The 13,892-nt window shown below is 41.3% G+C and overlaps 1 protein-coding gene across 1 annotated transcript in view; it reads left to right on the top strand.

The window, feature by feature from the left end:
- The window catches only part of LOC145400507 (patched-related protein 9-like), a 524,238-nt gene that overhangs the window by 56,632 nt on the left and 453,714 nt on the right, over positions 1–13,892 (top strand). The window contains exon 3 of the mRNA XM_080273031.1: positions 12,722–12,838. Within this exon, the coding sequence (XP_080129157.1) occupies positions 12,722–12,838 (117 nt within the window). The remainder of the gene's footprint in view (positions 1–12,721; positions 12,839–13,892) is intronic.

Here is a 13,892-nt window from a genome sequence, read left to right as displayed (position 1 = left end):
ATATCGTGTGTGTGTGGCGGGGGGGGGGGGTTGTTCTTCTGTGTCTGTGTTTGTCTGTGTGCAATGGGTGGAGTGTGATGGGTGGAGCTGGGTGGGAAGGTGGGTAGGGTACACAGGTGGGAAGGTGGGCTTTGTGGGCGGATGGGTGGGTGAACTTTCTGGGTGGGTTGATGGGTGGATGCAAGAATTCCCAGAGGACAGTCAAGGAGACTGAGTGGGTATATGGGTGGTTTAGTTCGTTTGTGGGTGAATAGGGAAAATAGGTGCACAGTGGAATAGGCCAATGTAGAAAATAAGTCGATAATTGGAATAGGTCTGTATGGGAAAAGAAGTCCATAAAGCTATGTCCTTTGGGGAAATGGACCCAAGTGGAAACAGGTTCAGTGGTCAAAAAAGGTCCGTGGAGGAAATGAGTCGATCTAAGAATAAGGTCTATGTGCAGCTTTGGTAGGTCCTCGTGGGGAGAAAGTAGGTCCCTGGAGGAAATAGGTTCATAGAAAAATGCGTCCACGGTCGGAGGGAAAAATTACACTATGGGAAACACAGGCCACGAGTGGAAATAGGTCCATGCAGGAAGAATAGCTCTATGGTGGATATTTAAGTCCTTGGGGAAAATAGGTCCACTCAGGAAAATAGGTTCAGGGAGGAAGTAAGTCCATTGGCAAAATACGTGAATAGGGAAGCACAGGTTCACTGGGTAGTCTAGGAGAAAACAGGTTCATGGAAGGAAGCGTGTCCATGAGGGAAAATCGGTTTTTAGAGGAAAACAGGCTCATGTAGGATACTAGGTCCATGGTGCAAAATAGGTCCAAGGGTGAAATGGTCCATGGAGAAAAAATGGGCCCAATGGGGAAAACTGGCCCATGGAGGAAAATGGATCAATGGGATGAAAACAGGTTAATGGGAAGGACTAGGTGGCTGGGAAGATGAACCCTAGGCGGTATAGAGGGAGACTGACTTATATACTACTAATCCTTGGACGGTGACTTACGTACTACTAATCCTTGGACGGTGACTTACGTACTACTAATCCTTGGACGGTGACTTATGTACTACTAATCCTTGGACGGTGACTTATGTACTACTAATCCTTGGACGGCGAGTAGCCAGTCCTAAGCTGAAGAAATAGTTTAGTGTCAATTTGTATAGAGCAGTTCAGATTTTTTGTCGTCAGCTAGTTAATATGATTGCTGAATCACCCTTTGAAACAAGCTTGTAACCAAACCAAAAGTACTTTAAAAGTCAGGTAAAATGGTAGCAGTGCCTGATAAGTTTGTCCAGATTATCAAGCTTTGTTCATACGGTTGATTGTAATTATAATATTGACAACATATTAATGTAAATAAATACTAACCTTTAGAAGCGATAGTCTTCTAGTTGAAACCAAATGATGTAGCATTCACAGTGATACTCATACCTGCCAAAAGGCTAAAAACTCTCTCTTGCCAACAAAGTACTACATAAACTTAATTTATTTGATATATCTTAAACAGCAACGTTAAACAACACATGTCATTAATGAATAAAAGAAAAGGTGAACGGGGCGGTGTTTACACTGAAGCCTCAGGAAAGAAAAATATAACTACAAATAATCGTAACGGGGACTGAGACACAAACACCTTAGTAACATCTCTCCACGTGGGAAAGTTCCTGCCACATAACATGTAACCGCCAAACCATTTTTTTGCAAGTTACTTGTTTGTAAATATTATTTTTCACATAACTGAATTGCGAGTGCTGGTTGACTGTTCTGTGCACCAAAATTCGTTTCAATAATATTCAGCTTCACAGCACAAGTTTGAACCAATGAACAAGAGCCTCAGCTCTCCACACACTGACTCCCCCACCCTTCTTGCCTATCCCCACCACACTCACCCTCCTCCCATTTGCTAACTCCGCTTCCTTCTTATCGGCGATTGTGACAATATTTTTTGAATGAAAAAAATGTGCCTGTATTTGTGTTTAGTTGCATGTACGTAGCTACTTAAATCAGTGACGGTCGATTAATATTCCCACTTGTCTCGGTTCCCATTGCCAATTGCACGTACTGTACATGATAAAAGCCTTCTAACTACCTGAAGTGGGTGGGTGGATGGATGAATGAAACCATAGATGATGGCTTTTCTCCAGCCATGGAAGGACTGGACAAAGTTTCTGAATGACAGAGGATATGGTGATGCAGTACATCAGTCAGTTCGAGGACTTTAGTCTTAGAGTGTCCAAAGTCTAAAGTCGTACCGCGGTTTTGTCCGAAGATTAAGTGTAACACGTGCAACATTATGAGGGCTCTGCCATAAGTACCTATTCGTGGTTGGCTAGCCTGACTTTCCGCAAGCTTCATAATTTAATTTCAACTGCTGGTAAGAGGACGGCGATATAAATGAGCCCAAGAAATTCCGAAGCCTTAAAATCTATTCGCAAGAACTGCTGGGTCCAAGAAACAAAATGTTAACCATATTAAATTTTTGTTCAGGTGATGATGGTCTGGCCGTTGCATTTTACATCATATGACAAAACTTCATGCATGGTGGGGGCAAACAATATGCATCCAACTATTCGGTAGATGAGATAGGGTATACCTTATTTTATGGGGAGAGAATCCTGAACAGATTATGCAAACATTCGGTGCAAGCAGAACCGTAGAAAGGTGGATCAGGCAAATTAGGGAGGAAGGCACAAAGGAGAGCTATCATCGTTCAGATCGCCCTCGTTTCCACACCAATATAGGACGAGGAAATTATCATAACGATGGAAGGCAGCACCTGCAACCAGTGCTTATGCCGTAAGAGACGAAATGCACCTAGAATGAAGCACACGAATAATTGTGCGCTGATTTGGGTTATGTTCAAATTCCACCCTATGGGATTCATTTCACCACCCATGGTAAAATGTTCGATTATCATTATACAGTAACTCTGTCCTAATATGGAGAACAATTTAGACAGCTTCGTTTGATAACACTTACATATAATGATAATGGCAACTTATAATTACCGGCTAATAATAAGTTAAATTAATAAAAAACTAGAACTGATTGCCGGACATCTCTTAAGCTAACTGAATTACAGTGTTGTTGGCAATCCATAAAAAAAGAAGAAGATAACATGAGCAAAGGTTCTTATATATCAAATAAAAGTAGCAATCAGAAATATTACTGTATATAGATTTGTTTCGCCTAGTTACCAAATACAGTATACTGTATGCTCGCATCCACAGGTCCGTCACCTGGAGCAAATGGCTACTCAAGTCAGTCCTACCAGCATTCCGCATGGCACAAGCAGAGTACATCAAAACTTGAGCTTTTCAACAGGTATTTTTACCAAATTTCACGGCACCACTTTTGTCTTTGGTTGTATAGTACAATACTGTGTTACCAGAACTACACGGTATCTAGTGCTCCAGCTAAAGGCTATTTCTAAGTGGCAGTATATGTGGGACTTAAGACGAGTATAAACGGGGGAAAGGGAGAAAAAAAGGGCTTAGATAAATACCTATCGAGTACGTATGGACCTTTAAAAAAGATGCTTTACTATATCTCAGTCTTTCAACAAGAATACGACCAGCAGTATTCGGCTTATATCCAGACATCCAGGTCTCAGTACTGACGTTGAAAATGTTGTGGTAGGTGGTGGCGACCATCATCCACACACCTCTTGTAGTACTGCCTACATCTTCCTTCACCTTTATCATTCTTTTTTCTATCTGCCCTCCTCCCATCCTATTTCCCCCGTCTTTCTTGTCACTTTTTATTGTTCTCCTTTTCATAACCAACCCATAGTGTTCCCTGCGAGTAAACAAGTGAGTTGGCGGAGGGTAGTGCCCCTCCCCGTGAAACACCTAATTCAAAGTAAAACGGCTACGCTTTACTGGAGTATGGGGTCTGGTTATAGATTGACAGAAAAGGCTTACGGAGAAAAAGTCAGTTCGCCAATCTGACTGACCCGGGAATCGAACTCGGGTTCACCCATTTGGATGATGGAAGTGCTAAGCAATGCTAGCCAGTCAACGGTCCCTCTCAGTTCCGCGTCTACAAAAAGCTGTCGTCGCCCTTGCTGAGTGGTTAGCACTCCCAGCAGCGAAATTGCTGGCCCTATACCACCAGGGTTCGAATCATTATGCGGGCAGTTAGTTCCACTCGACTCAGATGTCCATCCACCCTTTGTTGCTGGTAGGATAAATGAAACCCTATGGTAACACCTAGGGCAGTTTATAGGGATAACCTGGACGATGCAGTGGCATTCTATCCAAGGACAGCGAAAGGCTCAAGCCTAATTTACCGAGATGAGCACCGTGGCTCTGCCCCCCCCCCCCTTCCCTACCTTGCGATGTGTCTGTTTTTAACTTTACTGAGATGTACTGTACAGTTAGAGACAAAAATATGAATTACTTTCATTGGGATAAACAAAGAGAGAGCGGGCAGTGACTTTTGAAATTCAGGATTGCGATCCTCGGAGCACTGTAATGTTTCCAGAATATTGCGTAAAACTTTCATTGTTATTCGACAGAAAAATCGGAATGATATTATTCTACCCATTTCTACCACTTTATAGGAAACATATGATATGCTCTAGGTTTCTAAGACTTTTTTTTTTAACAAAGTATCTGGACTGTATACACGGAACTGAGGGGTGTGTGAGAGGTGTGTGAGGGTGTGTGAACAGACGGGGAGACACTGCAATTCGCTAACATTCCGTTTGTGATACTGTGCAGGTATGATTACCGAATGATCACGTGATCAGCCCCCCCCCCCCCCAAAAAAAAAAAGTGAGGAAAGCGTGCCTTACAGTAAATTGGGTAATGTTGGGCTGTTTATTGGGTGATTTAGTGATCTGGTTGCTGCAAGTAATCTCTTAGTGGCAGACTCAGACTGGAAGCCGTGTAAGCATGGGAACATGCGCATTCGTTGACTGCGTGTCCTGCTTTGCGCCATGAAACAGTCAAAGGAACGTAGGTAAAGATATGGGTAAGATGTGCCGGAACTTTGGTTGAATGTAGACCCTGTGGAAATGGGTGTTGTAGGATTAGTGTTTTGGGTGCAGTAAAGGTTTGTTTCAAGATTTCTTTGAAGAATGAAATCGTCGGGGTAAGGAAATGGACGTGTGGGGCAAAATATGGATGGGATGAGCTGGAATTGTGGTGGGGATGGAGAGGGGCAGTGGAAGTATACCCTGTGAGACTGAGTGCTGCAGGACTAGAGGTCTGAGTGCAGTAAAGTTTTATTTCCAAGTTTTCGTCCCAACAACGAGAACAGGAAAAATATAAATTTGCTTTGCTCTCATATACACTGCGCTTTGGGAAAAAATTAAGCGGAAGATTTGCACGGTCGAATACATCTTTGGTTTGTAAAAATCTCCTCTCAATAAATGAGGCATCTCCAGGGTATAACAATTAATCTGATTGTGTATTTTAGTGCAATGAAGTATATTTCTATTTAGTTATTCAGGAGTAAGAATGTATTTTATTCTGATTAATTTAGGGGTCGGACTGTTTGCCAGATACACCCAGGGGAGGGCCTACAAATTACAATCATGGACTCTGGGTGGCTTAAGTAAACCAGGCGTGTGTCACTCGCTTAAACTTATGCCAACCAACCCTGTGCCGCACCAGCAAGCAAGTCTGCACTGTCTGTCTATTTATCTATTGCCAGGCGCCGCAATCCCGTCAGGGATGGCCACAAACCAATCGCCTCCATGTTGCCCTGTCCAATGCCAGTTCACTGCCCCCCCTACCAGCTCACATCCCCCTCTCTCATATAGCTCTCCACTCTATCCCTCCATCTCATCCTCGGCCTCCCCTTCCCTCTCGCCCCTTTGACCTTACTCGCATACATTCTCCTCGTCAGTCTTTCGCTCTCCATCTTCTCCAAGTGGCCAAACCATCTCAGTGTATTTCTCCTAACGCTTTCTATCATATCCACGCCACAGCGCTCCTTCACTTCCTCATTTGTCAGTCTCTCTTTGCATGTAACTCCACATGTTCCACTCAAATAACTCATTTCCACTGCTCTCATTCTTGACTTGTGTTCTTCCAACAAGGTCCAAGTTTCACTAACATACGTTAGGGTTGATATCACAGTATTGTCATGCAGTGACTTATTTACATCCATGCTCACTTCCCTGTTCCTTATCACTGCTTTCAAAGAACCAGCAACCTTTCTTCCCCTGTTGTACCCTTTCAAGCACTTCACCCTCTAAACTTCCATCCTTACTCATCACACTACCCAAGTACATTAACGCACTCGCATTTTCCATTTCCTCCTCATCTAGCCTCACAGTACCTTCAGTGGCTTCACTTCTGTCAAAAACATAAGTTTACTCTTCCCTGCATTCATCTTTAGATTCCGTTTCTGACACACACTCCCAAACTCATTCACCGAGCCTTGCAGTTCCCCTTCGTCTTCACTTAACAATACAGTATCAACTCTTAACAACAGTACAGGGAGTTTCCAAACACTGTCCTCTCTTATTAGGGTCGCTCCAACATCCATTGTCTTACCTTGTATCTCTTTTGTAACCCCATCCATATATAGACTGAACAACCATGGGGACATGACACATCCTTGTTTCAATCCAACATTCAAATAGAAAAATTCACTGAGTTTACTATCCACACGCACTGCAGCCATAGCATCCTCAACAACTGCATTCAACAATTTCCCATTTTCTCCATATATCCTTAATACTTTCCACATGCCTTGTCTACCACCCTGTCATATGCTTTCTCCAAATCAATGAGGGCCGCATACATCTTCTTTCCATTCTCTAGAAACTTTTCCACTAATGACCTAAGAAAGAATATATGATCAACACAACCTCTTCCCTTCCTAAAACCTTCCTATTCTTCTCTGTTATTTCCCAGACTCGGTCAGTAAACATCCTACCATACATTTTTCTTATTACACTATGAAGACAAATGCCGTTAAGATTACCACACACTTCTTTTTCCCCTTTTCCTTTGTACAGGGGAATAATTTACCCGACTTCCAATCCTCTGGGACTTTACCTCCCTCCCAGGCCAATCTTCACATCTTCCATATCCATTATACTACTATCTCTCCTCCATGCTTCAGCATTTCACCACTCACTTCATCAGTTCCTGGGGCTTTCCCCATTTTAACTTCTTCATTGCTTCCTCTGGTTCCATCCTACTGATTTCTTCTTCTCTTCTCACCTCCCTTCTCCTCCCAGCCATTCCCCAGCCACTTAAACTTGCATTGCTTTCATTCTCTGTGTTCAACAATTCCTTAAGGTGTTCTCTCCGTCTGCTAACTTTTTCTCCCTTCTCCACTAGCAATATACAACTTTTATCTTTCACTCCCCGACTTACTGCATTATCACCCTAGCTGTACCTTTTTCCAGAAATTTTTCTTACATTCCCTCCACTTTACACTCAAAATCTTTCCAAATTTCTCATCCAATCTCTTCTTACTCACTCTTTCTAATCTTTTCACCTCTCTTCCTCTCTGCATATAACCCACTCTTCTGTGTCTCAGTTTCCTCCAAGCCCGTTTCTCATCAACCCACTATAAGCTTTCTTCCTGTGCGCCACAGCCTGTCTCACCTCTTCATCCTACCACGTCGTTCCTTGCACTTCCTTTCGTCTTCTCTTCACCCCACACACTACCTCACAAGCTGCACAGATTTCTTCTGTGAATAATTTGCACACACTTTCGACGTCCCCCATCTGCGCCATATCACATTTACCTAATCTGTCCTCCATTTCTCTCATATATATATATATATATATATATATATATATATATATATATATATATATATATATATATATATATATATATATTGAATAACATAACAGAGGAAGGAATAACAAATCAATAAAAGAATAATCCATTCACCAGATTACTGGCGTCCTCCATTCATAAAAACTCTGTAAAGTTGAACTCGAACAGCAGTAGGTTGAAGTTTAGGGGGAAACAACTCTGGGGAAGCGAGTTCCAGAGAGATGCAGTTCGGGGAATAAGAGATTTCTGATAGGCAGAATTCTGCAATATGGCTGTGTGACATTCCATTCACGAGCGTTACCAAATGTCCGTGTAGCACAGGGGAAGGCATGGAGAGGTGGCACAATGGTTGCAACTTCGTCTGAGCATTTGCCATAAAAGTATCGGTAAAATAATGCAAGGAGAACATTCCTTTTTACTTGTAAGGGGGGTAGTTTATTTGTAATAGCAGAGTTATTAATAATTCCAACAGCTTTGTTCTGAATTTTGTCTAGTTGTTTTAGTGCAACCTCTACACATGCATTCCAAAAGGGTGAGCAGTAGTCTAGCTTAGAGCGCACATGACTCTTATAAATTATAGCTAACTGCTCGTCAACGAAGAAGCTCCGGACTCTGTACAATAATCCAAATTTCTTTGAGGCGGTTTTAGCGAGTGATCTGACATGAGAGTTATAACTGAAGGCATTGCTAAGTGAAACATCGAGAATTTCATTACTTTTGGAAAATATTAGTAGCCTAGTATTGAAGGTAATATACGAATCTGGCAGTATCTGTCAATTAGTAAATTGTATATATTTGGTTTTACTAGCATTAAATGAGACAAGCTTATTTTGTCCCCATTCAGTGATCTTAGATAAGTCTTGATTTATGGGGATGACCCCACTGAGTTGACAGTTAGAGATTAAAACATCGTGAATGGGTGTTTGAGTGTGAAAGAACTATGAAGTGTTAGGTCATCTCCATATGAATGGATGGGATTGTGGGTGACAGATAAGAGATCATTAATAAGAACTAGGAATAGGGTTGGCACCAGAACTGATCCTTGTGGAACATTGGCATTAATTGAGTGGAAGTTGGAGTGTACCTCATCAACTTTTACTCTTATTTTTCTGCCGATAAGATATGAGGAAAGCGGAAGAACAAAAGACGTTAGACCATTGCAAGGGAGTTTAGACAGCCGGAAATGGTGCCACACTCTGTCGAAAGCTTTAGAAATATCAAGGGCTACTGCATGAGTTTCTCCATGTTGGTCAACTGACTGATAGATAGTACGAGTCAGGAGATTCAGTATATCAATGATGGATCTTTCGTGGTGAAAACAATATTGTTTATATCAATGGTGGATCGTTCTTGGTGAAAACGATATTGTTTATCACTGATTAAGTTGATGAATTCAAGGTATTTAACCAAGTGTTCATTAATTCGAATTTCAAATACTTTGCCAAGAGATGACGTGATAGCTATTGGTCTGTAATCAGAGGGGTTAGAGGAACTTCCATTCTTTGGAACTGGGTGGATATTGGCTTCTTTCCATGAATTAGGGAATGAAGAAGTGCGTATGCATAGTCTGAATAATTTAGCTAGAACAGAGGCAAGTTCTGTGGAACACTTTTTCATAACAATTGGAAGAATTCCACCCGGATCTGTAGCTTTGTTGGTTGGTAAGTTGTCTTGGATGGATTTTACTTATCTAGTCTGTATTTTAGGTTGAACAATTTCGGGACAAGTACAGGGACATTCTGGCTGACATTCTTTAAGGTAGGATTTCTGGCAAATGTACTGGCAAGGATATTCGCTTTATCACGCGAGTCATTTGTAATGTTACCATCTGAAGATTTTAGTGGGGGATTGGGTGATAACTTGTTAAAGTTATTATGGAAAGAATTGAGAGTTGACCAGAATATTCTATTGTCATTAGGATTGTTTGGTAGTTTTGATGCTTGGTTTTGAAGAAAATTTGATTTAGCAAGATTTATTACTGCTTTTGCGTGGTTTCTAGCAATTATAAATTGACAGAGTGATTCACATTTTTTATATTTTAAGTGAAAGTTATATGCTAATGACTTTTGGGCCGTTGCTCTAGCACAGTTGCCATCGAACCATTTTGGAGAGTTCGGTCTGTTAGTAAACTGTTGACTTGGTATGAATAAATCCATATCAGCTAGTATTAAGCCATTAATGTGGGACTGGGTAGAATTAATATGACTTAGCCCTAGAACACAAGCGGGGGTCTGTGCAGACCCCACTGAAACTTCTCATTGGTAACACTGGCGCCTCAGTGGTGCCAGTAGGCTGTGTTGCCTGCTAGCTTCTGAGTTTGGTGCATGCTCAGTGAGGTAGGGTGGGTGTCGTTCTAGCTCCCTCCGTGTCCAATGTAGAAGCGATTGGTGCTCGTTTTGACCCCACGAATGTGTATTATCCACTTTATTTGACAGCATGCCTGACGTCTAGCAGTGGTGCCAGAACGATGGGGGTACAGGAGCTGCATCCCACACTCACAGGCTGTACTTGGAGCACAGGACATGGGAATATCTGCATAGGAGAACGTGATACCAAATATAATGTCTACAGGTCTCTTAATTTTCATGAATTTTTGAGTTTTTTTTTTTAGAGTTACCAGTCCAACATTTCATTTTCTATTTTTACATATATTTGATAATCAAGAAACAGGATTAAGTTTGTCCTTGCCCATGGTGCCTTCAAATTGAATAAAATGCAATTAGAAGTATTTTTTTTTATCTTCCAAAAGTTGGGGTCCATACGGACCCCCGTATGTGTTACCGTAATTTTTTTTAGGGTATATGTTCCAGGGCTAGAGAAGAAAGACTACCATGGAATGTCAGCAAGATCATTTCTAAAATCCATCCAAGTTTGCCACTGAGTCACCCTGACAGGTTCAGAACGCGGAGGTTTGGGGGAACCGACTAACGAGGCTTTGATGAGATTGTGGTCGGAGGATCCAAGTGGTGACAGCACTTCTATCCTGTATTGATCTGGATTATTTGTCAGGAATAAATCCAAGAGATGGGCGTTAGAGTTAGGATTATTTGTATTCTGGTTGGTTGCTATACCAACTGCATGAGATTAAACGATTCTGGAAACAGCTCTCACTCTAGACCAGTATTGTCAGTCCTGGTAGAGTGCAATAACCATCTACATTATGTACATTAAAATCACCCAAAATGGTAATTTCGGTGCTAATGGTAAGGTTAAGGTTACTCAACTGTGTGGACATGGAGTCAAATACCCTGGGTTCTGAAGAGGCATTGGGGTAGCAATAGACTACATAGATATTTTTGGTAATATTTAGATAATTTAGTTTATGCAGTGGGTAATCAAAATTAGTTGAAATAGTTAAGATGAATTTTTTCCATCCTCTTGCAACATTACTACCTCCTTTGTAAGGACTTCTTCCTCCTGTCCTTCTCTTCTCCTCCTCTTCCACTTCATTTGAACCTTGACTTTCACCACCGCCAAGTGGTGGCCAGAAAGTCCACTCCGCCAGCCTCTGTATGCTTTTTCATCCTTTACACACCTACTTACTGTGTCATCCACACATGCATAATCAGTCATTGGCTTCCTTTCATTCAGTTCACCACCCTCCCTTTTTATCACTCGCCACGTATACCTGTGGATCATTTTGTGTCTGAAGAGGGTATTAGCTATCACCAACCCTTCCCCTGCACAAATGTCCACTAGAACACTGCCATTCTCATCCACTTCTGCAGGCACACGCCACTCGTCAACACCTCCATCCACCATCATATTCCCTACTTTTCCATTCATATTTCCAATCAAAAACACTCATTTCTTACAAACTTTTCCATTCACGCTTCCACATTTATCCATAACTTTTCTTTCACCCTACTTGCATGATCCTGCGTTGGCGCATACTCATACAATTGTCCACATTTGTAGTCCAACTTTCAATCTCACCCACACAATCTTTGAGCTAATGGATCCATATTCTCTTATATTCTCCTTCCATTCTTGCATACAGCAATACAAACTCCTTCTTTTGCCCTCTCATTCTCACCTACTCCTGCACATACACCAAATCCATACTCTCATTCTCTCACAGTTTCACCTCTCCATTATGTCTCAGTTATTCCACATACATCCACTGCAGTCTGCACTGTTGTACTGTACTACTAGATTAGGTAACATGTGGACATCGTGTTTAGAGCCTCCATATTAAACAAAACATTTAAATAATATATTGCAAACATATAACCAGAATATGACTAAAATGACAAGCAAATGAACACATACACAGGCGAATAATTTTCTAGTTTTTAGACCCCTGGCATCCCGCAGCAAGAGTCGTGTGTGTGTGTGTGTGTGTGTGTCTTGGAACTGAGTGGGGAAGTATTAGCTATCTCTCACCCTTCCTTAGTGGGGAAGTATTAGCTATCTCTCACCCTTCCTGAGTGGGGAAGTATTAGCTATCTCTCACCCTTCCTGAGTGGGGAAGTATTAGCTATCTCCCACCCTTCCTGAGTGGGGAAGTATTAGCTATCTCTCACCCTTCCTGAGTGGGGAAGTATTAGCTATCTCTCACCCTTCCTGAGTGGGGAAGTATTAGCTATCTCTCACCCTTCCTGAGTGGGGAAGTATTAGCTATCTCTCACCCTTCCTCCTTCCTTTTCCTCAGTCCTAGCCAATTAACGATATATATCGATATGATATAAATGTTTCCATATACTTTAGTAAGTCCTTTTGGAGAATCTGGCAAACACAGTGAACAGTTCTAGTTTTACTAGCATACATTTTTTAGGATTCGAGCAATATTTTTATTTATTTATTTTATTTAGTTCATATTTGTATACATTAATGTTGAAAGAACCAGTAATCTTTATACATTTATTTACACACTATTTACCTACATATTTATTTACACAAGACCGGAACTTTTTTGTTTTTTATATATAAATTTGGGAATTTGATAGTGTTTTACAATAAATTTAAATATCTTTTTAGGGATCGGACTATGTGAAGACTGTGGAGTGGCAGAGGGAAAACTTTCCGCAGGACCAGAGGCTGGAGATGATCCTGTATGACGCCGAGAATGTCCTTACTGCCCAGTACGTCAGGGAGGTGAGTTAATCAGAAATAGACAATGAAAAAAGAAAAAGGTAGTATCCCTCTGATTACTCTCCGCTGAAAATAATCGTTTGAGCTTAGCTGGAATACAGTGCTGATGAAGGTCTGACCAATCAGTCAATCAATCAATCATTTTCTATGGCACCGCACAGGATGCATAGGGCCTCGATGAACTCTCTCCACCAATATTTATCTCTTGTCATCTCCTTCAGGTCCCACTAACACTCCTTTCCTGCTTCTCTTTTCATTGTCCTCAACCAGGTTTCCCTTGGCCTACCTCTGCCTCTTCTTCCTCTAGCAGTCCACTCTGGCACATACTTCTATATATGTGTCCCCGACATTTCCAGCGAGACAGTCTCACATATTCATCAACTGGTTCCACTCTCGTAATATTCCTTACTCTTTCATTTGTAACTCAGTCTTGCCACTTTACTTCAAAAATCCTTCTCAGTATTTTATTCTCAAATCATAATACTTTCTGATCTGCTGCAATTGTCCTGTACCATGACTCATGCCCATAAATTAAAATTGGTCTTCCCATGAACTCATAAAGTTTTACTTTAGTACAATATGTACCGAAAGCATATTATTATTCAAAACAGATTTCAACATTCCAACAGCTCGCAAAGCCAGTCTAATCCTCTCCTCAATTTCATTGTTTAATGATCCATTAGATGATACGATCGTTCCCAGATATTTGAAATTTTCTACATTCCCAATTACACAATCGATTTGGTTCTCCATGTTCATATAAATAATTTCAGTCTTTCCACAATTCATTACCAATCCCACTTTTTCTCCTTCTTCCACCAGACAATCAAGCACCCTCTGCATCTTGTAAATACTTCCGCAAATCAGTACAATATTATCAACATATTCCAAATGCATCAGCATCTTATTTTCTTTCCAGTTAATTCCTGCACCTGTTCTCACAACCTTTCTCATAATGTAATCCATAACCAAAACAAACAGCAAAGGCGAAAGAACTACTTCTTGAATCACTCCTGACCTAACTTCAAATGGACGCTCAAAGAACCACCCACCATTA

The sequence above is a fragment of the Coenobita brevimanus genome, chromosome 52 (genome assembly GCF_032717465.1).
Source record: "Coenobita brevimanus isolate Jiangsu-jjx chromosome 52, ASM3271746v2, whole genome shotgun sequence".
Taxonomy (NCBI): domain Eukaryota; kingdom Metazoa; phylum Arthropoda; class Malacostraca; order Decapoda; family Coenobitidae; genus Coenobita; species Coenobita brevimanus.
This window is presented reverse-complemented; position numbering and strand designations above follow the sequence as displayed.